The sequence below is a fragment of the Leptodactylus fuscus genome, chromosome 1 (assembly GCF_031893055.1).
Source record: "Leptodactylus fuscus isolate aLepFus1 chromosome 1, aLepFus1.hap2, whole genome shotgun sequence".
Lineage (NCBI taxonomy): Eukaryota > Metazoa > Chordata > Amphibia > Anura > Leptodactylidae > Leptodactylus > Leptodactylus fuscus.
In genome coordinates, this window is record NC_134265.1 from 134815472 (window position 1) to 134842838 (window position 27367).

General features: G+C 41.0%; 1 protein-coding gene across 1 annotated transcript in view; it reads left to right on the forward strand.

Annotated features, from left to right (window-relative positions):
* The first annotated feature begins 8649 nt into the window (after positions 1–8649).
* The window catches only part of MYH7 (myosin heavy chain 7), a 31011-nt gene continuing 12293 nt past the window's right edge, over positions 8650–27367 (forward strand). Inside the window, exons 1-16 of the mRNA XM_075276722.1 lie at positions 8650–8701; positions 8805–9012; positions 9110–9253; positions 10832–10988; positions 12598–12625; positions 12707–12815; positions 14108–14200; positions 14663–14726; positions 17717–17815; positions 18288–18391; positions 19914–20052; positions 22345–22463; positions 22556–22705; positions 23412–23582; positions 23904–24213; positions 26227–26297. Coding sequence (XP_075132823.1) covers positions 8812–9012; positions 9110–9253; positions 10832–10988; positions 12598–12625; positions 12707–12815; positions 14108–14200; positions 14663–14726; positions 17717–17815; positions 18288–18391; positions 19914–20052; positions 22345–22463; positions 22556–22705; positions 23412–23582; positions 23904–24213; positions 26227–26297 — 1959 coding nt within the window. The 5' untranslated portion in view covers positions 8650–8701; positions 8805–8811. The remainder of the gene's footprint in view (positions 8702–8804; positions 9013–9109; positions 9254–10831; positions 10989–12597; positions 12626–12706; positions 12816–14107; positions 14201–14662; positions 14727–17716; positions 17816–18287; positions 18392–19913; positions 20053–22344; positions 22464–22555; positions 22706–23411; positions 23583–23903; positions 24214–26226; positions 26298–27367) is intronic.

Here is a 27367-nt window from a genome sequence, read left to right on the forward strand (position 1 = left end):
CGGACTTGTCCCAGAGGTTTAGATAGAGGGTGGAAACACAAAGCAGCTACATTGGTTTAACAATACCCTTTAATCTACAGAGTCTTTAGTGCATGTCAATAATAACTAATGGAGACATATCTCCTGCATATAAAATTGAGAGCTTGATATGGTGCCAGTAGTAATCCAAGATAATTTATGGTGCCAAATATACTTACTCACATTGCAGAACTCTATTTCCTCTGATTCATGGAGACCTTCATCAACCAGTAATGACTGATCTGGCATATGGCAGCTATCACCACTTATAATAGGACTGATTTCCCTTGAACTGAAAATTGGCTGCATTTATAATTAGATTTCCACTAGTTTTTCCTTGATGCAATCTCGTGTAATGTATGATGGTGGGACTTTTCTAAATTGTATCACCCATTTTGCATTATCCACATTGGTTCAGCCATATAATTTCCATTAATGTCATCAGGACTAGTTGACCATGTAATGTATGCAGCAGGAGGAGTCTGGTCTTCTTTCCTGGGTATCCCTGGTGTCTTACAGCCTAATGTGTGACATCACTGGCCCTGAGTCACTGCTGAAGTTTCTGATTGGTTCTCAGGAAGATTTCAAAGTCATGAGTTGTGTGCCATTATGCAAACACAGAATGGCATACAGAGATCTGTACATGTGTGACAGGTAGAGACAGACTGCAGCCATGATGTAAAATCATCCAGCACCTGTGGAGTTAAAGCTCTAACAAGAGACACAGGAAGTGGTCACTGACACATCAGGGTGTGCTGGGAGGGAGACAGTGATCCAGGGCAATAATAGGAAAAGGGAAGAGACACCATGTTGGTCCTGAAGCAAAGCTAGAAACCTGGGACTGTAGAACAGAACAGTGAGAACAGAAGTGAGTTTAGCTGAGCAGCTGAAGACCAGAACTGATTGAGACATCCATCTTTTCCCAGTGATAAGTACAACTGCCAGTATACAGTGATATCTGTTATGAAAGACTCATGTACTGTATGTGATAGCTGTGGAGACTGTGTGAAGAGAAGAGAAGTAAAACCTTAACAACAACTGCTGTCTGGGATTGTCCCTTCGTCTGAGCTCTCTAATATCCAAGAACTCATATACACTATGTCCTACCTCGCCCCGCTGTGAGACGGACATACGACATTGGTGGCCCGTACGGGGATATTTAGAGACTAGATCAGACTGCCAGCAGTGGGATTCTGGGTAAAGACTGCCACAGCAATTAAAGACACAGTATCAAACAGACAGCTATGGATGTTGAGACACGGCTTAACCGCATCAGTAAGTTGCTCCTTCAATTGACTTATGAGGAACTGGGTGCTGTAGCTGCACATGTGAAGGTGTCAGAAGAACAGGTCTCTAAGACATGCAACCACAGACAGCTCTTAACAGCCATCAACAAGCAGATGGATGAACTAGGGGATAGTGAGGAGGAGGATGTCTTGTGCACATTCCTTAATGATTTAATGAAGTTCATCACCAGTTTGAGACCGGGGAGTAAAGAGGCAGTGCGAGACACTGAGAGGGAGAAATCCCTCCCACAGACTGAGCTGCAGGAATTGAAAGAGCAATTGGTAGCATTGGAGAGAGCTGTGCAAGAATCTACCAAAACCCCTGAACAAGCAGCAGAACCCAGCAGAACTTGTAGCCCACCCAGGTTAGGGAAGTCAAGACAACAGACCTCTCTAGCATCACAAATCACCATCAGGAAAGATTTCAAGATCCTGGGACAGATTGGAGAACGTGAACAAAAAGAGAAACTGTCTTACACAAACCTGATGCACCAGATAGAGGCAGGGTTGCATAAAGGCTATCAGCCAGAAGAAATTATCGAGGCAGTGGTAAAAGCTATCAGCCCAGGACTGAATTTGCGGAACATGCTAGAAATGAAAAGTCACTTGACCTTACCACAACTAAAGATGATCTTAAAGGGGCACTACAAAGAAGAAAACACTTCAGAGCTGTTCCATAGACTCATCAACATCTCTCAGGATACCAAGGAATCTCCTCAAAGTTTCTTGTTCAGAGCCGTAGAACTCAAAGACAAGCTGTTATTTGCATCCAGCGAAGTAGATGCAGAGGAAAGGTTTGATGCAGGACTAGTACAGAAGAAGTTTTTGAGATCTTTAGGAACCGGGTTAATAAGTAAAGACATAAAGTTGCAAATGAAGCAGTACCTGGAAGATCCTAACATTCCAGATGAAACCTTAATTGAGAAGATGAACGAGGCAGCTAGCTTGGAGTCTGAGAGTGAACAAAAATCCCCAGGTGTGTGATCATCTTCAACAGTTACAGCAAGGCGGACAGGGGCATCAACCACTCGGCGATCAGTGTGATAGTCTGAGCAGGCATCCCAAGGACCAAGGACAGTTCTCAGGTAGTGAAGACAGACTCATTAGCCTAATTGGTGAGAAGTGCTTGATTCAATGTAAGCTAAATGGACTCCTAGTGAAAGCGTTGTGGGACACAGGAGCTCAAGCCAGCATTATAAATGAAGATTGGAGAAGAAGTCATTTGCCGCAAACTTGTCTTCATCCAGTTGCAGAACTCATGGGTCCGGTAGAACTCTGTGGTCAAGCGGTGAACCAAACTGAAATTCCTTTTCTAGGTTGGGTGGAAGTGATGTTTCAGCTGAAAGCTAAGAGGAACAATGCTATTGAGTTACTCGTACCCTTTCTAGTCACAAGTGATCCAAAGGTGGCTGAAGAACCGATCCTTGGGTATAATGTGATCAATGAGGTCATTCAGTGAACTAATTCCTTGACACCGTTAATAGATGCTATAGCCACCTCGTTTACCATATCTAGCAGGGAAGCGGAGAAGGTGGTCAGCAGGATAAAGGAAGAACAGAACACAGTGAGGTTGAAGGAAGTCAAACTCGGCTCGCGTCCAACCATCATTCCTGCAAATAGAACGGTGAGAGTGAAGTGTGGTGTACGAATGGAACCAGGAAGAAAACCACAAGAGAGACTGTTCGTACCGAAAGACTCTTCAGATCTTCCTGAGGGCATTATCCAAGGTGAGACCGTATTGACTATACCTACTGGTGGTTTTGCTCGGGTGGCTGTGTTAGTAAGAAATACGACAAAGCATGAAGTGAGGCTGAACCCCAAGACTGTGTTAGGCCATCTAGAAACCATTAAGACTGTGTATCCTGCCAATGTGAGACCAGCGCAATTCTCTTCCATGAATTCGGTGGTACAACCCAGTAACAATGATTGTATGGTCTCAGATGGTCAGTCACCAGTTACTGAAGAAACGGTTGAAGAGGTAAGAGCAGAGGAACCCCTAGAGGATGCAGAAATAGGTTGTCCAATGGAAGAGCAAGGACCTACAGATGCAGTTCCGAACACATCAGAGAATGAACTCACAAGCGACATGGAAGCAGAGACCATTGAAGCTGCTAGGACTGAATCATCAAGAGAACTACCCAGCAGGAAAGTATCAAGTAGAGAAGTAAGAAAACCGGTGATCCTGACGTATGACACTCTAGGAGAACCAAGAGAAGTACCAAGAACTGTCCAGTTCAGACAGGTGTGGACACCTAAGGATCAGGTAAACCAACCAGAGTGGTATCTACCCACAATCTACTTTACTGAGGACTTTAACTGTGATGAATAGACTGGTTTGGTTATTGTGATTAGAGTCAACCTACTTTGAGGATAGTTGTTCAGAGCTGGTTGAAGACGGAGGAAGTGCTCCAGCTGAAGAATGAAAAAAAGGTTATTGTTAATGTTATGTTTAGTCAGGTTATGGTTATCATTGATGTGTTAATGTTAAGGGAAGTACTATGGACACTGTCTCACACCTCTTCACTAAGGACAGTAGAAGGGACAATGGAGACATCCACCAGTTCGATACTGGGATCCTGGATGTGGGAGACGTCCTACAATCGGGAAAAATGGGTGTTGACCTTTGAGTAAGGACAGTTCCAATTGGGTCCAAATTAACCATACGTAGGCCATATTTTTGGGCCAATGTCAGGGACGACATGAAATTAGCGGGGGAGAGTGTGACAGGTAGAGACAGACTGCAGCCATGATGTAAAATCATCCAGCACCTGTGGAGTTAAAGCTCTAACAAGAGAGACAGGAAGTGGTCACTGACACAGCAGGGTGTGCTGGGAGGGAGACAGTGATCCAGGGGAGTGATAGGAAAAAGGGAAGAGACACCATGTTGGTCCTGAAGCAAATCTAGAAACTTGGGACTGTAGAACAGAACAGTGAGAACAGAAGTGAGTTTAGCTGAGCAGCTGAAGGCCAGAACTGATTGAGACATCCATCTTTTCCCAGTGATAAGTACAACTGCCAGTATACAGTGATATCTGTTATGAAAGACTCATGTACTGTATGTGATAGCTGTGGAGACTGTGTGAAGAGAAGAGAAGTAAAATCTTAACAACAACTGCTGTCTGGGATTGTCCCTTCATCTAAGCTCTCTAATATCCAAGAACTCATATACACTATGTCCTACCTCGCCCCGCTGTGAGACTGCCATACGACACATGGCCTTCGACCATAGGAAATACTGCAGGTACTTGTATCATTGGGCAAAAAAGATAAAAAAAAAACTATTTGACATGTATTCTAGGCATGAACAAAAACCAAGATACAGTCATTTTTTTTAAATAATATACTTTGTTCATTTTCCCATTTACTATATATTTAGATACAATCTTGTGCATTCACACTGAGTAAATGCTAGCTTATTTTGTAGAGTAAAATTACACTAGTAAATTTTGCTATCCCATTGACTTCAATGATATTTTTTACACTTGTAAAAATACGCTTGTAAAAAATGCGCCTGTAAAATGTCATTGAAGTCAATGGAGCGTATTTTTACAAGTGTAAAAAATATCATTGAAGTCAATGGGATAGCAAAATTTACTAGTGTAATTTTACTCTACAAAATAAGCTAGCGTTTACTCAGTGTGAATGCACAAGATTGTATCTAAATATATAGTAAATGGGAAAATGAACAAAGTAAATTTTTGATCAGTGTTGGTCATTTTCATTGTTATGAAATAACATATCTGTCAGATAAAAATAAAACTAATATACTCATTTGGGGAAAACTAATATGAAAATAATTGAAATGTCATATTTTATGTTGTGTGTGCCATTTCACCTTTAGAAATGCAGTATCTAAGTACCAAAGTGGTGTTGGATGTAATATGGCATTAGCTGGCCAATAGTTTTCTGGTTTAGCAAATGTTACACAAGTTGTATGCGTGAGCTGGACATCTGAATTATTCTCATAAAGTACGCACAAGCATTCTTGAGAAAAAAAATAAAATAACACCCATACAACATATCACACTCTTAACGCAAACTTTTGTCCATTTTTAGTAAATGACCCCAATATGTGAAACTGGAATCTACCACCATGAAACATATTAAACCAGCCACACAGTAAGGTCAGGATTCCATTTGAGGACTCCACTTGTGGACCCCCGAATGGAAACCTATACGCATAGAAAAGCTGTTACCTGGGAAAACAAGTGGACCCCATAGACTATAATGGGGTCTGTGTGGTTTCTGTTTGGTTTCTGCACAAAACACATGGAGAGAAAAGTGCTGTTTGCAGGACTTTTCTCTCTCTGCATGCTTTGTACTGTAAACCACATGGATTCCATTATAATCTATTGGCTGGACCGTGTGTTTTCCCAGGTAACCGCTTTTCTATGCATATAGGATTGGGGGGGGGGGTTCCCAAACGGACTCCGATCTCAGATGTGAATCAGGCCTTAGATAGGTCAGACCTGATTGTAAGACTTTTTAAAATCTGTTCCAAGATATTCATCTATTTCCCAATATGCAAACAGTCTGGAGCACCGAGGGTGACTGTGTTGCATCAAGCTACTATGCCCGTCAGTGCTCTAAAATATTGGCATGGACACAAGAACGCAGGGCCAGGTGAGATTTCGGCTTAGCTCCTTGGCCCTGTCAATCACAGTATTAGAGCAGTGTATCACTTTGGAGCAATTGAGCCGCACTCATTGCTCCAGATAGCTCATTTACTTATTGTGAAATAAATGAATAATACATAAAATAAAAGCATTCCGCTGAACCTGACCTATCTAACTGTGTTGGTGGCTTAATGTGCTTCAACCTGGTCACAGACGCCATATAAATATAAATATTAAAAAATACCATTATAGTATCAATAAGCAGAACATTTATATTTTTACAAGTGTTCTCTCTATAGCGCTCAGAACATATGCGGAGAAGGAAAGGGAGCTCTTCACCAGCAGAGATTAATGATGGATGAGCATAGCTGGCCAAAATCCAGACAACACCCCCTCCTTCTTCTACATCTCTTGTCTGAAGAAGCAGGGCAGCTGACAACAATTGTTGGATAATAAAGTAGAGGTGACCTCTGCAGACCCACACTGCCTTATAAAGATGTGATATGATGATAAAGGACACTGATACCTCGATATTTATAGAGACCCTCACCCTGTCTATTAACCTCTTCACCCACCCTGTCTGATGTGCTGCCGCAGTCTAGCACATGATGACATCTGTCACTCAGCGCTTCTGACATAATGTTGGTAATTATATGTCATAAACAATATTTTCATGGACTCCTACAGAATATGGTGATAGAGTATTGAACAGTTTAGGGGTTGATTGATGTTGATGAAGCTTCTCTGGAAAAAAACTATTACTATTATGGCTTGCGACAAGAAAGTCAGTATGAATTGCGTAAAAAAGGTTTCTACCATTTTACAAATTTTGGGCATATTAATGGGATGTGTCACAAATGTCTGATAAACAAAGTCATGGAGCTATTAAGAGTACAATGATCCAAAACTGTCAGCCACATTGAGGCAGATAATGAATGAAGAGGTGGCCATGAGAACATTCTTCTTTCTCCACTTACACCTATGGGGAAATACTGTAGTAATGGGATGTCCGTAAACATCCAAGTAAGCGTCACTTGATTTAATGGTAGACAATAGAATCCTGTACTAATATGTAATGGTGGGGTCATCAGTGTAATAAACTTGTAATTATGGGGACGGTGTTATCTATCTGTCTAGCCTTGAGAAATTTGGACTGAAATGTCACACTTTGGGCTTATAAAATCCATTCAATTTTTAGTTGGACTGCTGACTATTTTTTGGAGATCTATCTGACATATTAAAGATATATGACGGAGTGTGTGTTTATATATTTGCTGAGATTTAAAATAACTGGCTGTAACAAGAGAAAAGGTTTAAGCCGGCACATTTGAAGGGTCAGCCATATTTTAGAGAGGGTCTCATATCTGTTCGCTCTGTTTCATAAATAGGCACTTACAAAATACACAGAAGAAGACTTAAGTATGAAAGGAGCCATGATCTTTCCTGATTTTTAAGATTTATATAACACATATTGATTCTCAGTGAGTGGAACAAACAACATCCAAAGGTTTTACCACAATCTTATTTCACACACACAAGAAGCATTTCCAATCATCCTAAAGTGTTAGTTTACTGTAACTAGTTTAGTTATTTTCAACAAGATTTACTTACTATGTCCTTATTTTGGGACACGTTCTGGATCCCATAACCAACTCAAGTGCAAGCAGTAGGTAGGTATGAGCTCTAAGTCACGTGAGTGCTCTCTTACCATTGTATACTGCAGGTTCCATGTCTGTATGCTGCAAGTCCCATGGTTCTTTATTAGAAAAGACACCCACTGTGTGTGCCAGGCACTACACCTGCATAGAATGATGACTAGGGAACAGATCAGGGATAGACAACCTTCTGCACTCCAGCTGTTGTAAAACTACAACTCCCAGCATGCATATTTGCTCTGCTGTTCTTGGAACTCCCATGGAAGTGAATGGAGCATGATGGGAGTTGTAGTTTCACAGCAGCTTGAGTGCTGAAGGTTGCTGACCCTTAGAATAGAGGATTGACCACATAGACTTGACTATCCGATTGGAGTTGCATAAATGGAGATACAGGCAGCACTTGTAATGCAACTGGGACCAAAGGTGTTGTAACAAGGCATTAGTTTGACTACATGTTACTTGCCTGAAATATTGTTTTGCCCATAACACTATGGCTGTGATGGTGGTACATCCCTTTAAGTGGGGTATGCTGATCCATATTCATCAGAGAGACATGAATATTAATATGTGACTAGCAGATCATTTAGGCACAGCAGTATAAAATGGATAGGCTGCCCCTAATTTGTATTATTAAATGAAATCCCATGACCAGAACAGGGGACGTATGACTTGTAACTTCAATAGTTACTGCTAGATGGATAATGGATCCTATAGCATCATAGACAATAACCTATTATGTTTCATAAATTAGTTCATAATGGGTTTTCAATCAGAGAGAGGTCAATTGCTGCTTACTAAGAATGTGGTAGGGCATGGGTTAATCAGGTTTTCTTGTCCCCCTGGGTTCAGAAAGACGCTCACTGGTATGCCACACTTGCAGTATTCCGCTGTCTCACATGTCCACCACAGCTCCCCACTGTAATTCCAAACATATGACGCGAGACCCTCAATTGTTCTTTTGCTATGTGTAAAGGGGTGTGACTCTTAAACAATAGAGCCCAAATCTGGATTGGGGGCAGGAAAAGGGACAGGTGTGCATATATAAATATGACATGTGCATTTGTATAAACAGAGGTATTATCCAAGCGTAGCCCAGAATCTGCATCTACTATCTCCTCACTCCTAGGTAAGTATCATATTGACAATATTCATATTACCAGAGAATTGCTGCTTTACCAGGAATCCTTAGACTCTAGAAAGTGCTTTCCATGTATTTCCATCTTATATAGCACAGTCATGGGTGACGCTGAAATGGCAGAATTTGGGGCTGCTGCTTCATTTCTGAGAAAGTCTGACAAGGAGCGTCTGGAGGCCCAAACCCGACCCTTTGATATGAAGAAAGATATTTTTGTCCCTGATGATAAAGAAGAATATGTGAAAGCCAAAGTGACCAGCCGTGATGGAGAAAAGATAACAGCAGAAACTGAAAATGGGAAGGTAAGTTAAAGTTCCTTTAACTGCTGGCTTACTGCTATAACTGTAGGTAAATAGCAGTGTGTTTTGGTTTTGTATTGTTATGTTACTTGTATTTCAGACAGTTACGGTAAAAGACAGTCTGATTATGCAACAAAACCCTCCCAAGTTCGATAAAATTGAGGACATGGCGATGCTGACCTTCCTGAATGAACCTGCTGTGCTGTACAACCTCAAAGAGCGTTACGCAGCCTGGATGATCTATGTGAGTATCAGATCTATCACCTAAGGCCACTGTCTACATGACTTTCCAATGCCGTATGTAGTGCACTTATATCATGGAGGGAATTTTTAAAGTCCATTTTGCTGGAGTTTGCTCCAAATTTATCAAATCTTGCACAATGGTTTTTTTTTTTTTTTTTTAAATGTAGATTGTGAGCCCCACATAGAGCTCACAATGTACATTTTTCCCTATCAGTATGTCTTTTTTTGGAATATGGGATGGAAATCCATGCAAGCACGGGGAGAACATACAAACTCCTTGCAGATGGTTTTTTGCCCATGGCGGGATTTGAACACCAGGACTCCAGCGCTGCAAGGCTGCAGTGCTAACCACTGAGCCACCGTGTGGCCCCTAAATCTTGCACAATGTTTGATAGTTTTGACACCTCTTTAAGTTTAAGGATGAGGCCACACATGGCAGCTTAAAATTTTTTTTGTTGCATATTATGCTTCTTTTTTGAGTGGCCTCCTTCTTGCTAAATCCACTGCTGGATTTGGCTGTAACATCTTTGCCTGTTCAGGTCACTGCGCCACCCTCGGCTCGCATGCTGCGGTGCAGGAGGCGTGTGCAGTTTAGTTCCTTGCTTAGAGTTTTTGGTTGCAATGTGTGAACACGGCTCTAGTTCTGTAATTGAATTTGCACCACAACCGTCTTCTGCCTTTGTCTGCCTCAGTTTATGAAGTAGTTAAATTTGGTCTTGCCCTGTGATTAACAGCCTGCCTTCCTGTCAGGTCCAGGGCAGGTTCATCCTCCCCTATTTAGTCTTGGCTCACATTCACACTGGTGCCTGTTATTGCCTCATGCTTGCTGGCTTTCTCTTGCTGTTTATTAACTTGTATTCTAATCCTTGACCTCTGGCTTTCCCTATTGAATATTCTTTTGGACTTCGATTTGGCACTGCATTGCTTGACTGTTACCGAACCCTGGCTAGCTGACCTCCCTTTGTTGTTGTTCGTCTTGTCTGCGTTTTGTGTGTCACATATAAAGGAAGGGATCGTCTCCAAGTTGCCACCTATTACATAGGATAGGGCCTGGCAAGAGAAAGGGACAGTGGGGAGCTTCAGCTTAGGGCTCACTGTCTCTTGTTCCCCTTCCTCCAGGGTTCTTTAGCAGCTACTGGGGAATTGTTATCTAAGCAATTCCCTAACATTGTCTCTGCAAGAAATAAAACGCAGCTTTTCTGTAACATGAGGCCTCAGTCTAACAATTATTTCCTAGCAAACCACAGTGACTTTAGCATCTACTTTTCAAATTAAAGTATGTTTTATCCAAAAAAAAAAAAAAAGTTAAATGCCATAAAAGTTTTTCACAAAAAAGTGCAAAAAGTCAGAATTCCCACCTTTTTTTGGTGCCAGAATTCTGGCATCATATCTGCAAACATAAATGGACTATTATTAGCACAAGTGTTACAATTTATAAGGCATCACACTGTAAATGAATCAAGCTGAGTGATAAAAGGGTACACCGCATACACTAGATACACCTTTATCTTTACCTTGCATTACTTTTTATCTTTTGTATGATATTGTGATTTATGTAAGTTATTCTGCCTCCACCCAGACATACTCAGGGCTGTTCTGTGTGACTGTGAACCCCTACAAGTGGCTTCCAGTGTACAATGCAGAGGTCGTGGCTGCTTATCGTGGCAAGAAGAGGAGTGAAGCTCCACCTCACATCTTCTCCATCTCCGACAATGCCTATCAGTACATGCTGACAGGTCAGATTCTCCTGGTCTTTTGTTCTATATCCATTATCTTTTTCTGTATATAGTGTTTAGTTAGGAAACTCTCATTTAATATAGGATGGTTTGAGCAATTGTACAGTTCAATAGAACAGAAAAGTGTCCTAACCTGGACAATCTGGAAATAAAACAGCGTAAGCGTTAAGTCTGAAATGTGAATTTTACCAGAGGTCTGTCAATTTTTTTTTGCTATATATGTACTGAGAATTCCAGATACTTCAGCTTACGTAGAAAACTAACCACATTGGTTCAGATGGCATGTCACACAGCTTAACAAATAACACCCACAAATTCTGTTATTTAAATATGGTGTTAGTAACATACCGTAGAACAATAGATTGCTCATGCACCATTGGAAGAGAAACACAGATATTAACAGAAATAGACACTGACAGAGCCCCCTCCATCTGGTGGCTATTCCATTCATTCTAATATAAGAAACAAAAATAACATGACGGAAGTTTTCTTTTTTTAAGGGTAAGTTCCCATGGAGTTTTTGGTCCGGAACTGAGGCGGGGTGCATCATGTTCCGGACCAAAAAACGGGTAGCCGCGAATGAATGCCGGTCGCGCACTCCGCTCCGGATTAAGCCCAATGAATGGGCCTAGTCGGGAGGAGGGAGTGTCTTCAGGCCGAATCGCGAGGTGAATTGGCTTCTTTCGCTTCTTTCGCTTCTTTTCCGGGAGCCAGAACAAACCTGCTCCTGGAAAAAGAACTGATCAGTTCCCATTGATTCCAAAAAACTCTGTGTCAACTTACCCTAACAGAAGAATAAATCCTGCATACAGATGAAATCAATGGTTATTAATTATTAATGGTAGTGTTCTGATATGAACTTTAATAGCCTAGAATTCGGAGGAACATGTAATACTTATAACAAACAAAAGACAGCGCGGTTCACAAGGTACATATGGTATAACCTTGCAATATATAGGAAATGATACAAGAGGTCAAGTTAGGCAGACAATATGTAGACATTTCAGGTGGAGGTGATGTTGGAAATCCATTTGGTTGGAGACTGTCGTTTTCCTTTTTACATTATTGTTTTTTATATGTTGCATGTACAATTTGTTGTCTGCTGGAGAGATGAAGGCACAGCATTAACATCATCTGGTTAGACAGAAGTAGGTCAGTGGTGAAGATGGACAGTTACATGATCTTATAAGATTTTGTGGCAGAGAACAGCCATAACTAGAAATCTGTAACAAGGTCCCTGCTTTCCATGTGCTATGATAATACTGGTGTTTTATTATTCTGTAATAAGGACTTTTACCCCCTTAGTCTCCAGGGACCCATAGTGACTGCTACTTCTGCACCCCCTATAGCCACATCCCTGGCTGAGAATACCTAAACTGAAAATTCTCAACAAGTTAATGCAACTTCCTGAACGGAGGTAGAGATTACTGATGAGGCAATAGCTATAATTCAGAAACTGTCATAAGAAATCAATGTGAGCTTTGAAAAGCTGGGATATCCCTGTACAGGCCAGCCATACTTCTTAGTTTTTATAAATACTGTAATTTTTTCCTCCCACTTGCTGTAACCACTGAGTAAGGCTGTTTCAATTGTTTCCCCTTTTTTTCAGATCGGGAGAATCAGTCTATTCTTATCACGTAAGTCATTTTAACCAGTTAAGGTCTGCTTTTCTAAGATTATTGGCATTTCTGAATATGCATGCAATTCTCTAATTCTAGCGGAGAATCTGGTGCAGGGAAGACTGTAAACACCAAACGTGTCATCCAGTACTTTGCTGTTATTGCTGCTATTGGAGACCGCAAAAAGGACCATGGTCCCACAGGCAAGGTAAAATTAAAAATTTACTTTACAATATACTGTTATCTAGGTTTGTTACTAAATAGAAATTTGCAGTTTTATCTAATACATTGCTTTATCTACCTTCATCTGTTTGTCAGATACAGCTGAATGTGTCCTCAGTATTTACAGCTGGTTGCCTAGATTTCAGAACACCTCCTTTACTTAGCTCTAGTGGTTGGGTTGATGACGTCTCAGCTACTGAACCATGATAACTGCTAGAACTGTGCTTGATCTGTGTCTCTGTTATATCTGAAAACTGCAATTTACAAGCATACTGTTCATCTTGGGAGTATGTTGCTGGCCAAAACTGAAAACCAGGAAGTGGAAGGGAGAGGAGACAGGAGAGCAAGAGAAACCCTGATATGTGAAAACTCCTTCTAATATAACATATCTGCCTTTTCTGCTGCTACCTCAACTGATTATTTAGGAGGATGCCAGGTTTGATTTTTTGGTCAGTTTGTCTCCCCCCCCCAAATTTTATAAAAAGTGAACAAACAGTCATATGTACCTGAAATTTTATGAATTAAAATTGTAGCACGTTCTGCCAAAAAAAGACCACTTATGCAGCCCCATAGACAAAAATCTCTAAAAGTATTAGGTAACACAATGCAAATAATATAGTTTTTCAGGTTTTATATTTTACGCACTGTTTTGATTGTTCTGACCTGCAGAATAAAGGTAAAGCGTGTTTTTAGTAAACAGTTATTACCCATACAAGTATATTCAATTCGACCCCATGAATAATTTTCTACCCATTTCCCTATACATTGTATGGAATATAGTGGCTTTAAAAGGCAGTGAGTGAAAACCAAAAATGTAAAAACCAAAAATGTCAGGAAGGTGTTAGGCTAGGTTCACATGGCGAATTTGTGACAGGACCCACCATGTAAAATTTACCACAGACGTCTTTCTGCTTGTGAGAGATTTCCTCCTCCCATTAACTTCAGTGGAAGTTTGGGGCGGAATGGCCCAAAGTTCGAAGCAAGATGCTTATTTTTATCACAGATATTTTCACCTTATGGAAAATGAATTGTCTGCCTCCTATTGAAATGAATTGAGGCAGAATTTTTGTGCCAGATTGTACCTCAAACACTCCACCGTGTAAACCTGGACCAAAGCTAAGTTGTAGTTATATGTATTAAAGAAGCTGCAAGCAATACAAATGTAATATAATATAATGGAATTAACTGCTGGAACGGACTCATTCACACGTGAGAGAAACGCCATATATTTTGGATATTTCACATTTTACTATTATTTCTTCTTTTTATGATCCTTAGGGAACTCTGGAGGATCAAATCATCCAGGCTAACCCTGCCTTGGAAGCCTTTGGCAATGCCAAAACTCTTCGAAATGACAACTCTTCAAGATTTGTAAGTTATTTTTTCTTCATAGTCATTAATATTGTATGACTGGCCTACAGAATGCTATTTGCTGCCCTTACTTCCATGTACTGTAAAGCCCTTCATTAAGGGACTAGACAGGTTTAGAAAAACATGGCTGTTTGCTTTCAGTAACAGTACACACCTGTCTCTGGTATTCACTACAAGCTATAGTACTGAGTCTGAAAGGAAGCTGCCATATTTTTCTAATCTTTTACAATCCCTTTAAACTGGCATCACCTTTATATTGCAGGCTGTGGGTCTCGTTCTTTCAAAGCGGGAGATTTGTAATATGTAAATTTTGTTATTTATTGCCGTATTTTGGGAAGATAATGGGAATACGATAATGATGGATTCAACACTTCCTATAAACTGTAACACTATGAACAATAAGAACAAGACCCTTCATTTAATACAACTTCTCTCCTTCCATCTCTTTTTATTCTGCCTTAGGGTAAATTCATTCGGATCCATTTTGGAGCAACTGGAAAATTGGCATCTGCTGACATAGAAACTTGTGAGAATGACAATATTTCTATATCCTGTATATCCTGTCACACTTGTGTGATTTATTGAAGGTTTTCCTTAATATCTGCTACCAAGTTGATCCAAGGTTTTTATACTGACTGCCAGATTGGAGTCGGGAAGGAAATTTTTCCCCTGAAATAGAGCAATTGGCATGAGCTTCATGGGTTTTTTTGCCTTCCCCTCGATCAACACTGTAGGGGACTGTAGGGTTATAGGTTGGACTTGATGGACTGATGTCTTCATCCAACCTCATCTACTATGTAACTAAGAAAGGTTAATTATACAGATGGGGGGCAACACAGTGGCTCAGTGGTTAGCACTGTAGCTTTGCAGCGCTGGAGTCCTGTGTTTGACTCCTTCAAGGAACAATATCTGCAAGGAGTTTGTATGTTCTCCCTGTGTTTGTGTGGACTTCCTTCCATTCTACAAAGACATACTGATAGTAAAATAAAATAAAAAAAATTGTACATTGCGATCCCTATATGGGGCTCACAATCTACATAAAAAAAAAAAAAAAAGAAAGAAAGAAAAAATTATACAGATGTGAACAATTGCTGACCAGGCAACATACCAAGGCAATGAACAGCTAGACTAAATTCACATTTTGTTATATCTTTATGCAGCACTAAGACCCCATCATCACATTTTATTACAGTATGCTTTTTGGAAATGTCTTTCTTCAGAAACATATATTGTGACCATTTTATTTGTTCCCACTCAGCACTGTAATAGTGAATTACTAGTGGTGGGAAGGGGGAGGAGTTGTTCATCCATAACATAAAAAAGGGTCAAACGTTTCTTAAAAAAGACATAGTCACTTTATCCATTCTCTGTTCCTCTTGTTTCAATGCTCAACAGCACAGTCATTTTAACACATTGGAGGCCCAAGTGCAAAGGTTTCATAAGTGTCCCCAGCCCCATCACCAAGACTTAGAAATACCTGACCTTCACAAATTATAATGCCTCCCTAGGGACCCCATACAATATAATGTCCCCCTCCAGCTAACCCCCTATTTTACAGTCCCCCTCCAGCTGCCCCCTTACAGTTTAATGTCCCCCTGCAGTTGCCCCTGTTTAATTATCCCCTCCAGCTGTTGTCCTAGTTTAATGTCCACCTCCAACTTCCCCCATAGTTTAAAGTCCCTCTGTAGTTGTCCCCTGATTAATGGCCTCTCTAGCTGCCCCCTCAGTTTAATGTCCACCTCCAGGTAACCCCACAGTTTAAATTCCCCCTGAAGTTGCCCCCTGTAATTGACATCATCACATTGCACCTGCAGCTCCTGGTAAAGAGAGGGGATGAATAGCGAAGCAGGGAGCAGACAGCTCCCTGCTTCATCATTGTATGCAACTCATCGGTGTTCTTAACTGAACTGAAGATGGGGAAGCCCAGAATGGTAGGTCAAGAAATGTAGGACTGTCCTGCTGTCCCAATGAGGCTCCTTCTACCATAGCTTTTATGATTAATGCGGCTCTACTCACCAGGCACACCTGCTTCCAGGTCCCTCTGAATTCAAAGGAGGCCACTCAGCCATTCAGTGGCCAATGTGGTCACCTTAGTCAGAACTCACCTTCACACAGTATAATGTCCCATAACAGCCCCTGCATACATTATAACGGTGGCTCCTCCACACAGTATTATGTCCCATCATAGCCCTTACGGTTTTCATTGCAAGTAATGCAAAAATGTTGAGTTCACCCACGAACTGAAAAAACCCCAAAGTATAATGATTGGAGGCCCAGGGAACATGAAAAACATTAAAAAAAAACTGTGTTACTCACCTCTCCGAAGTGACTCCCTGCTGTTTTCAGCACTCTTTATTGAAATCACAGATGTGGGTTAAGCTGGCATCATTATGTGCCGTGAAGCCAGCCTGATGTGATGTCTGTGATGCCACTACTGAGGCAGAAGACAGCAGCAGTCGCGCCATTTAGGTGAGTAAAGCTGTTTTTTATGTTCGATCACGTTCTCTGAGCCTCTGATCATTATACTCTGGGGTAATTCGCCCAAGAAATACTCTTGCTGCGGGCCTGCAGCTTTACTTACTGATCCCCGCTCCTGTTTAGAGCCACCAGTGCTTCCACATTTTCCATCCAGGGCACCCCAGCAATGAGATATGGGAAGCATGGGGCACCTTGGAGGGGATGTGGGGAAGAGGGAGCAGGGATGGCCGAGCGCAGGAAAGGGAATCAGTAATTAAATAGAGCCCATTACCTGCTGGGATTACTCCAGCCAGTAAAACAGTCTATGTAAAAAAACAAAGAGCAGCAGAGGTTCACCGGGACCCCTAAGGCCACAGTCCCCCCCACTAGCAGCCACTACTGTATTGCACAGTGGAGACCCGGAACTAATGCCCGCGGGCTTTGCTTTATGTACTCCCCGCCAGAAGTGCCTGGGAGCCCCCCTGGAACCGGTCCAGGTCGTTTTTTCTATGTTTTGCCTCTCATAAAAATTTTCAAAAACGCAAAACATCAGACATTTCCCAAAATGATATAAATACAAAGTATGCAGTATGCAGCATTAAAAGTTATATATTTTTGCAAAGTTTTGAATATTTTTAAGGGGTTAAAACGTAAAGAAAATTTCCTTGGAATGGTTCTGATTCATAGAATACAGATGACGTCATTTTGGCTGCACAGTGAACACTGTAAAATTGAAGCCCGTAAAAAAGACACACAAACACATTTTTTCTCTAATTCCACCCCATTCTGAATTTTTTCCCAGCTTTCCAGTGCATTGCACAGAATATTAAATGGTACCATTAGGAAGAGCAATTTCTCTCGAAAAAATTAAGTGCCCATAAAGCTCTGTGAACAGAAAAATAAAAAAAAAGTTATGGCTCACAAAAAGCGGGAAATAAAAAACGGCTACAGTAGGAAGGGGTTAAAAATGTGATATCCTTTGTTCGTTGTTAGGTTAACTTTGTATCTTTGACTGGTTTCCTCTTTGGTTACCTGTTTTGTGCATCAAACTCTCTCTAGATCTCCTGGAGAAATCCCGTGTCATCTTCCAGCTGAAGTCTGAGAGGGATTACCACATCTTTTACCAGATCCTGTCCAACAAAAAGCCCGAGCTGTTGGGTGAGGGTTATTCCTTTTATTTATTCCTTTTATTTTATATTCAATGCAGTTGTCCTGCAATATAAGAATAAATTACTTTTTCACAAGTTAATCTATGGACTCATAGACTTCGCACAAGATGGCCACAGACTAGAGATGAGCGAACACTGTTCGGATCAGCCGACCCAAACAGCACGCTCCCATAGAAATTAATGGAAGCTGCCGGCACGCGGGGGGTTAAGCGGCCGGCCGCCAGCAAAGTCTGCATGCCGGCCGCTTCCATTCATTTCTATGGGAGTGTGCTGTGAGCGTGCTGTTTGGAACGGCTGTTCCGAACAGTGTTCGCTCATCTCTACCATAGACATGACCAATGCCTTTTATGATCCAACCAGTTTTCGCATTATTAACATGTTTATAATGAATCACCAGAAAACTAGAATTAGCATTGTTTCATACAATAATGCATAATATTTGTTCTTTTCTTTGTTTGCAGATATGTTACTAGTGACCAATAACCCATATGACTATGCGTATATCTCTCAAGGAGAAACTACTGTTGCTTCTATTGATGATACAGAAGAGCTATTAGCTACCGATGTAAGTAATATTAATAGTAATCCCCCGGTCCCATAGCATGTGACATGTGCAAACTGCAGCGACATGAAAAATGTATACATTTGTAATCTTGTAAGATAACTTGCTCAAAGATGAACAGGGTGTGATCATGGTCTTAAAAACACTCTTAAAAAACGCCAAAAGAGCAAACATATTCTAAGTTCTCACTCTACATTGGTGTCCTGTGAAAGCAAGTCTGTCTCATCCTCTGGGGTTGGGTGAAACAAGTTGACCGCAAACAGCTAGACTGACCCCACATGTGTGACAAAGTTCCTCTGGGCAACAAGTTTTCTAATATTAGTTGTTGCCTCAGGTTTCAGGGCCAGAGCTTCTAATCCTTTTTTCAGTCACTGGACAGTGGGTTAACAAGGGGGAAGTCCCATGGATATGACTTGTTCCTGTTATATAATGTATCCCCTTGCTTTTTTTGGAGGCTGATTTTGAAGCGGGTTCAACGTCAAAATCCTCGCCAAAAAACTCAGTGTGAACTGACCGTAAGGCCTTATGCCCCACTAGTGAAGTGGTAGAAACACATTGTGTTTTTTTACGCATCGTTTTTCATTACGATTTTGCAGAGTTTTCCTGTGCAGACTTTTTGCTCCTATAATACCTATAGGGAAAAATGCCAATGTTTCCACAGGTATAATTGATATATAGCAAATTGCGTTTCCGCAGGTATAATTGACATTTTGCGATTTGCGTTTCTGCATGTATAATTGATGTGTTGCCTTTCTGATGCAGATTTTTTTTTTCTGCAAAGCATGAATGGGATTAGCCAGAATCCCATCCACTTTGCAGGTAATGTCAAACACAGCGCTTCCGCAATGTGGGGCTTTAACCTAAAAGACATAATCAGCTAACTAACAAGCGTTTGCTGGTATTTCTAAGCTGTCAGCCCATAAATGGTCTCTGTGCTGTATGCTAATGATCACTCAGAATTCCAGTACGTGATACTCAGGGCATACAGAATACATTTCCCTATATAGTCTTTGATGTGCTAGCGTTCTTTTTTTTTTTTTCGATTCTCATTACGACTTTAATTACCCAGTATAAAATAATGTGGGATTCCCCGCGCTCATGTGTGCGGTATACTGTGAGCATCAGCATAGTCTTGTCTCATCGTGCAGAGACCTGTTCTGTCTTGTGGTGTGCAGCATCAGAAGCTACATGGAAGCTAGATGTGCGGTAACACCCTGGCCAACCTCTGCTCACTGCTACACTTGTAAAAAAGGAACATTTTATTGAAATACTATGTGTCTTTTATTATGTTGAGAATTGCACACACTTAATTTTCAGCCATAAATCGAGTGTTTACGCATAATATAAGGCTGCATGCACACGGAGTTACGCCAGGCTTGTTATCTTTATAAAGTGAAATCTATTTTAATCTGGTATCTGATAACCAAGAAAGATTTATTTATTTATATTAAAAAAAAATCCAAAGACAAATGAAAACGCTAAAATAGAGGATTATTATAACATGTCTTGCTCCTTCTTAATGTAGAAAGCTTTTGATGTGCTGGGATTCTCTCAAGATGAGAAAAACTCAATTTATAAGCTCACTGGAGCCATCATGCATTTTGGTAATATGAAATTCAAGCAGAAGCAGAGAGAAGAGCAGGCAGAGCCTGAAGGCACAGAAGGTAAGTTTACTGACACCGGTGTAAAAAGATGGCGGCCATTTTCTTTTCTTTTTAAATAATTTTATTTTTATACTTTTATCCTTAGGCCTGGTTCACATCTGTGTTCGGTATTCCATTCAAGGAGTCCGCTTGGGGACCCCCCGAACAGATTACCGAATGCATTAAAAAGCGGTTAGCAAAGAAATAGACTATAATGGGGTCCGTGTGTTTTCCTTAGGCGTTCGCATGAATCAAAGTACCACTTGCAGCACCTTTCTCTCCGCATGATTCATGACACAGCGCAGAAAACACATGGACCCCATTATAGTCTATGGGGGTCCATGTGGTTTCTTAGCTAACTGCTTTTTAATGCTTTCGGTATTCCATTCGGGGAGGGGCGGGGGGGGGGCTCCTCAAGCAGACTCCCCAAACAGAATAACGAACACAGATATGAATCGGGCCTTACAGGGTCTATTGAAAGGTCAGACTTTGACTTATAGGGTAGCTTCTCCACTAGATGGCACTAGACAGCCGTTATTCTTTACTACAATATATCATGTGGTATTTGTGATAACATCCTTTTATTATCACAATATCACATAGAAGACTGCTTCTCAACAAAACTTGCTACTGTAATTATTTACTTTTCTCCATGCAGTTCTTAGTGTCGCATACTATAACAAACGGCATAATATATAAATAGTAGGATCGATTCTAACTTTACTGCTGCCTTTGCCATGAGGCAAGATGAGTATTTCGCCTCAGGTGGCAGATTGCCCAGTCACTATGGAAAACCAAATAAGAGAAGGATATGGGTATGTTGGTTACAAATATACTATGCATTACGTGGTGTTCTGCAGCAGCTACAAAAGCAAACAAAGTTTTAGAATGTATAAAAAGAGAGATAAAATCTTGTTGTCTCAATGTAATATTACCCCTCTATATATCCTTCAGTGTAAAAAAAAAATAAAATAAAGGACAGAGCTTCAAGGGTTTCAAAGGTGGGCAACTAGATTATTAAATAGGATGGAAGGTCTCTCTCACAATGGCAGGCTAGAAAAAAAGACGGCTTTTGTTGCAGATTTTGCTGCAGGTTTTTTGAGATGAAGCCAATAGTGGCTTCAAAAGGAATATGAAATATAAAGATATCACTTATACCTCTCCATTCTGCTAAATCCACTCCTGGCCTTGACTCAACAAAAACTCAGCTTTTACTCAACATGTGGCCTCAGTCTGATGCCGGGGCCCCACGGGAAAGGAACGCTGTGGGAAAAATCACAGCATCTTACAGTAAGTGCAAAGTGAATGGGATTCTAGTGAATTCCATGCCTACATTGCGGTAAAAACCGCGGTGCGGAAATGCTGCGGTTTCCAAAACTGGCGCATTTTTGGAAATCGCAGCATGTCAATTATATACACGGAAACGCCGGTGGTTTCCTCATAGATATAATTGTAACAGAAAGTCCATGGAGGAAAACTCCGCAAACTTTGTGTTTAGGCCTTAGCTTAAAGGTGATCTGATTTAATAAATATATGCAAGGTCAGTACAGTACAAAAAACTATTACAAAATGTATTCCTTCCAAGAATGTACAAAGGATCAGGCGACAGATATTACATTTAGATGAAGGTGATTTAGACATTTATATAGAAGAGTTTACTTTACAGTTAGAATGTCCTACCCCAAGAAGGAACAATGGCGTGTCAGCATTTAAAAAATGACTAGTTGCATATCAAATGGGATTGATGGTTATAAATAAACAATGTATTATATATCTTTAGCTCTAAAATCTCCTACCTCTTATGATGTCTCAATTTTCTCCATTTTCCTAAAAAAATACTCATTAATTGGCTTTAAAATAAAAATCACTATTGTGCATTGAATTGGGATTGTAATACATAAAACTGAATCCCATAAATGTATCTAAAGCAGATTGTGAGTGATAGAACCATAAAGTTTTTTTTTACGTCATGGGGCTTTCAAAAATGGCCCTTTGAGGCAGCACTTCAGAATGGGCCTGCATAATATAATTATTATTAGTGTTTATTTTAGATCACCATTTAGTCCAGTGTTTTCCTAACAATGTAAGTGATAGAGGTCTCCACAGTGTCGGCCATAATGTCCTACATTAGAGACGTCAGCAGTGCTCCCAGAAAATGTAACAATTGCCCTTTAGTCCCTATATAACAGCTCATTCCATTTACCTCTTCCATGCGTTGCACTAGATATCAGAGTAGCAGCTGAGACAGATGACACTTCACATTGGTCTATACAGTCATAAAGACTTCCTATAATATAAATTGTATATTTCCAGAGGCTGACAAAGCTGCTTATCTAATGGGCCTGAACTCTGCTGACCTCTTGAAGGGTTTGTGTCACCCTAGGGTCAAAGTGGGGAATGAATATGTCACCAAAGGACAAAATGTCCAACAGGTCAGTTATGCATACTTCCTAATCGTATATTAATATAATTTATATTAATATGCGTAATGTATTGCTGTAAACGTACCTGGAATTTCACCTAGGTGTATTACTCCACGGGTGCTCTGGCTAAGTCAGTGTACGAGAAGATGTTCTTGTGGATGGTGGTGAGAATCAACACCACTCTGGAGACCAAACAGCCCAGACAATACTTCATTGGTGTGCTGGACATTGCTGGATTTGAGATCTTTGATGTAAGTAACTGAGGAACACATGACATTTTAGTGATAAGAAAAATTCTATAAACTACAACATATATTAACTTTCAGAGATGCTTTGCACTGGTATTGTGCTTTCTATTGACCCTGATGTGCAGAATAATATAGCCTTCTGCACTCTTCTCCACCTGACAGATATATCATTTTGTGGGGTCCATTAGTATCTGTTACACAAGAAATCAAAATTTATTTGCTACTGCTTTCCTAAATCTTGTAAAAATGGAACTCATGATCATTAGCTGCATGTAAATAACAGTATACAAGGAGTGTGGATATATTTGCAGATAATTTTTGGAATCTGGATAATCCCTTTAAGCATGTATCATGCATCCAGTGTACTGTATTTATATGGAACAATATTAAGATGGTTTCCCAGAGCAAAAATATTGAAAACATATGCTTAGATTAGAACAGTTCATCAATATGAGATCTGCAGTGGTCTGACAAGCATCTCTCTTTCCGATCAACTGTTTGGAGTGGCCGTGATGCTTGGAGGAGCCGTTCTTTTCCTTCACAGGCCTCTGCTGCCATGTTCATAGATCACATGGCCTGTTTGCAACTCAGTCCCATTGAAATAAATGGGACAGAGCTGCAGCACCAAGCATGGCCACAATATAATGTGCAATACAATGAAGAGGCCACAGCACTTTCCATCTTATTTTTAATGTGTTTCTATCTCTAGTTTAACAGCTTTGAGCAGCTTTGTATTAACTTCACCAATGAGAAGTTGCAGCAATTCTTCAACCACCACATGTTCGTGCTGGAGCAGGAAGAATACAAAAAGGAGGGCATTGAATGGGAGTTTATAGACTTTGGCATGGACTTGCAGGCCTGTATTGATCTCATAGAGAAGGTAAGAGCACTGAAAATATGGAGTCAGGAAGGTTAATGCTATATTCATTCTTTATATATGACAAGGTCTATGAGCCACTTGTAAGGTTGTCAGCTTTGACTTAAGGTCGTATGTTTTATCTCTGCCTCCTAATTATTGCATTACAACTGCTTATATATCAGGAGGTTTGCTGGCGCTGCCCATGATATTCTACACAGTTCTCTATGTACCTAACAGGACACATAGAAGTAAAATGACTGACAGCTTCATAAATATGCATGTCGTCTATGAATTTTACATTTTTATGTTAATAAATTAACTTCCTTTAATACTTCTTCACAGCCTATGGGCATCATGTCTATCCTTGAAGAGGAGTGCATGTTCCCCAAAGCCTCTGACATGACCTTTAAAGCAAAACTGTATGATAACCACCTGGGCAAATCCAACAACTTCCAGAAGCCACGGAACATCAAAGGAAGGCCTGAGGCTCACTTTGCTCTGGTCCACTATGCTGGTACTGTGGACTATAATATTAACGGCTGGCTGGAGAAGAACAAAGACCCATTGAATGAGACTGTGGTGGGGCTGTACCAGAAGTCATCTCTCAAGCTGCTGGCACTTCTCTTTGCTAACTATGCTAGTGCTGAGTCAGGTACAAACAAGGCAATCTTATGATGTCACAGTAATCTGCTGTCTCACACTTGCCTTAGACTAAGAGCCCCTTAGTTCAGTTATCAAGATGGTGATGGGGACCCTGCGGTGACTTCTATGAGGCAGGGCCCAGGAGATAGTGGTTGACCTGCCTCTGTGTCTAGATGTCTTCTCAGCCACCCAATGCATCTATATATATTAAACTGGGCAGTTTGTTACTTATTCTACCTAGTTTTTTATATTGGAGCAGAGCTTGAGTGAAATGTATGCTGCTATCTGTATGTAGTGCGGTGAGTGTATTATGTCATGCAGCACTCTTGCAGCGGTTGGTGATCTAGAGGCCTCCAGGGGGATTCACCTGCTCTTATGTGGCCCACACCGAGACTGCAGCCACTATATATCCAAGTGATATTCTTGGTGGATATTTACATTGATACTAGTTCCATCAACAATATAAAGAGAATCTACCAATTATATGATGCTGTAGCGGCTGTTAGTGACATAGTGGACATATCTATTTTGTCTCAAAACACAATCATGCACCCGAGGTGTGGTCAGATCTGCCGAAACAGCATTTTCACCTGTGGTAAAAAATGACCTATCACCAAAAGGGACCTATTCAATTTAATTAACCATTCTTCAGCCATCCCCAATTCCCCACCCAAAAATGTTATATTTTTCTAAATATAGTAAAGAACCTTGTATGTCAGCGCTTTATCCAGTATACAAATCACTCACCTTCTCTAAGGAGTGGCATCAGAATCCTAAGGGCCCCTTCACACTACGGATACGCTGCCTGATTCTGAACGTTAAAACACGGTCAGAATCAGTGCGTATAAAGCAGATCCCATTCATTTTAATGGGAGCCGGCATACGAGCGCTCCCCATTGAATCAAATGGGTTGCTTTTTACTCTACGATCGCTCCCATTGAAGTGAATGGTAAGCGCTCACGTGTACGGCTCGCCGTGTGAAGGGGCCCGGCGCTCGGCTCAGTCCGAGCCATACACGCGAGCGCTTCCCATTCACTTCAATGGGAGCGCTCGTAGAGTAAAAAGCAGCCCATTCATTTCAATGGGTAGCGCTCGTATGCCGGCTCCCATTGAAATGAATGGGATCTGCTTTATACGCGCTGATTCTGACCGTGCTTTAACGTTCAGAATCAGGCAGCGTATCCGTAGTGTGAAGGGGCCCTTACATGCTCAGCAGCTGCATACAAACTCAAAGTGAGATCTTACAGGTTACCACCAGGGGTCTCAAACACGCAGGTCAAAAAATCAAAAGCCGCTTGAGGAATTCCATTCTCAGGCTAAGGATTAAACAGGCAGGAATTGCAGCAGGATAGCCAATGTGAACTTCCTGGCCACTAACCTGGTGTAATCCAGAATAGAAGCAATATGGATGACATAAAATAAATGATATCCACAGGCTGTGACTAAAAGCCACAGTACACAGTGACCGCCATGGTAAAGAGGTTATGCCACAAAATGTATTCATTCTCAGATATCCTCCTGGGCTGCAATGCAAAATCTATAATGGGGCCCCTGCGTGCCTTGTGGCATCTAGAGTAATGGTATATCTTATGCAGCAAAGGGACCTTTGGACTCAGTAGCAACTGCTACTTGTGCACCCCCTATAGCAACGTCCCTGATCAGTAGGGGTCTGAACGATGAGACCCCACAATCCAAAAGAATGAGAGATCCTTTTTCCCTGCTGTCTTACCACAGCCAGGCTGAATGTGGGCATAACTAGTGGTCATTGAAGTGAATGGGGCCATCAGTGATAGCTGAAGTACAGTACTGTAACATGAAGATGATAATGGTGGTGTTAGATACTGTAAACAGTGCCACTTCAGTTGACAGGCTATGTCTGGTGTTGTTGCCTCTATCCATCCATGTGATAACCTAGCCTTGATGCTAGTTTAGTGATTCCATAAAGATCTAGTATGTGATGTCAAATGTAACTGTTGAGCTGGTTGTAATTCTTGTAACTGCTTTGTGTAAATGCATTTATTAGATCAAGCTTCAAAGGGTAAAGGCAGTAAGAAGAAAGGCTCGTCATTCCAGACAGTGTCCGCTCTGCATCGGGTAGGTCACTTGTTTATAGTTTCCTCATATATCATCTGCCCTTCAGCTCACACGTGATACATGATATTGCATGGAGTACATCCACAATATTTAAAACGATAATAAAATCTAGGACACCTGTACTAACAAATTTATGTAAGTAACACATGGATAATATTCAAGGTAGCTCTTTACACTTTATAGTCATTTATTGTAATTTTCCTTTAGTAGTGTTTATACATTTAGGGGACTGTGGTGGAAAATGAAAATTAATTCCTCTTCATGTTCCATTGCCGTTTTCCGGCTGCCGGCTACCCGTGACATGGTGTCAATGCGGGGAATCAGCATTCAGTTGTGGCTTTCCACTGCTGATTAGGCCTAGATGAATGGGGTGTCTCAAATCCACGGCAAGATCGAGTAGGGCGCTTATGTTTTTTCAGCATCCTGCTGCGATCTCTACTTTTAGAATGGAGCTGTACAGCCTCTGTGCACTGCAGTACAACTTTTGGTGGACTCTGTGGGGCATATATATTATCTGGCGTAAAAAACCATATCAGGAGTAAAAGCAAACAATTGTTGCAAATTATATTTTTGGGAGTTGTAACCTCATTTACACAAGTGTACTGGCACAAATGATCACTGATCATAGGCACAAAACTTGGCAAAGGAGCTGCTTTATTTCTGAAAAGAGATGTGATTCCTCATAAATAAGGCAACTCTTCCACCAGCTTCGGGGCAGTGGTGAACCTAGCCTCTCTGCTGCCTGAAGCAGATGATCAAAAGATGCCCCCCCCCCCCCACACACACACACAACTTGAGACTTGAAGGGGGGGGGTGTTGTACGTTTTTTGACTGTCCGCTTCAGGCAGCGGGGGGGGGTTGGAGGTGCTAGTGGTATCATTACAATAAATACAATGCAGTAATATTTTGTGCAGTAATACTTACAGGAGTCATCTTCCCACATTTCCCCTCTCTCTTTGGACCGCCATGACCACTTCTTCCAGCTGTGACTTGACTCTGTAAAGTTTGAAACACAGACATCTTTGACTCCTCACTTATATATATACCACAGCATCCCCTGCAGCCTATAT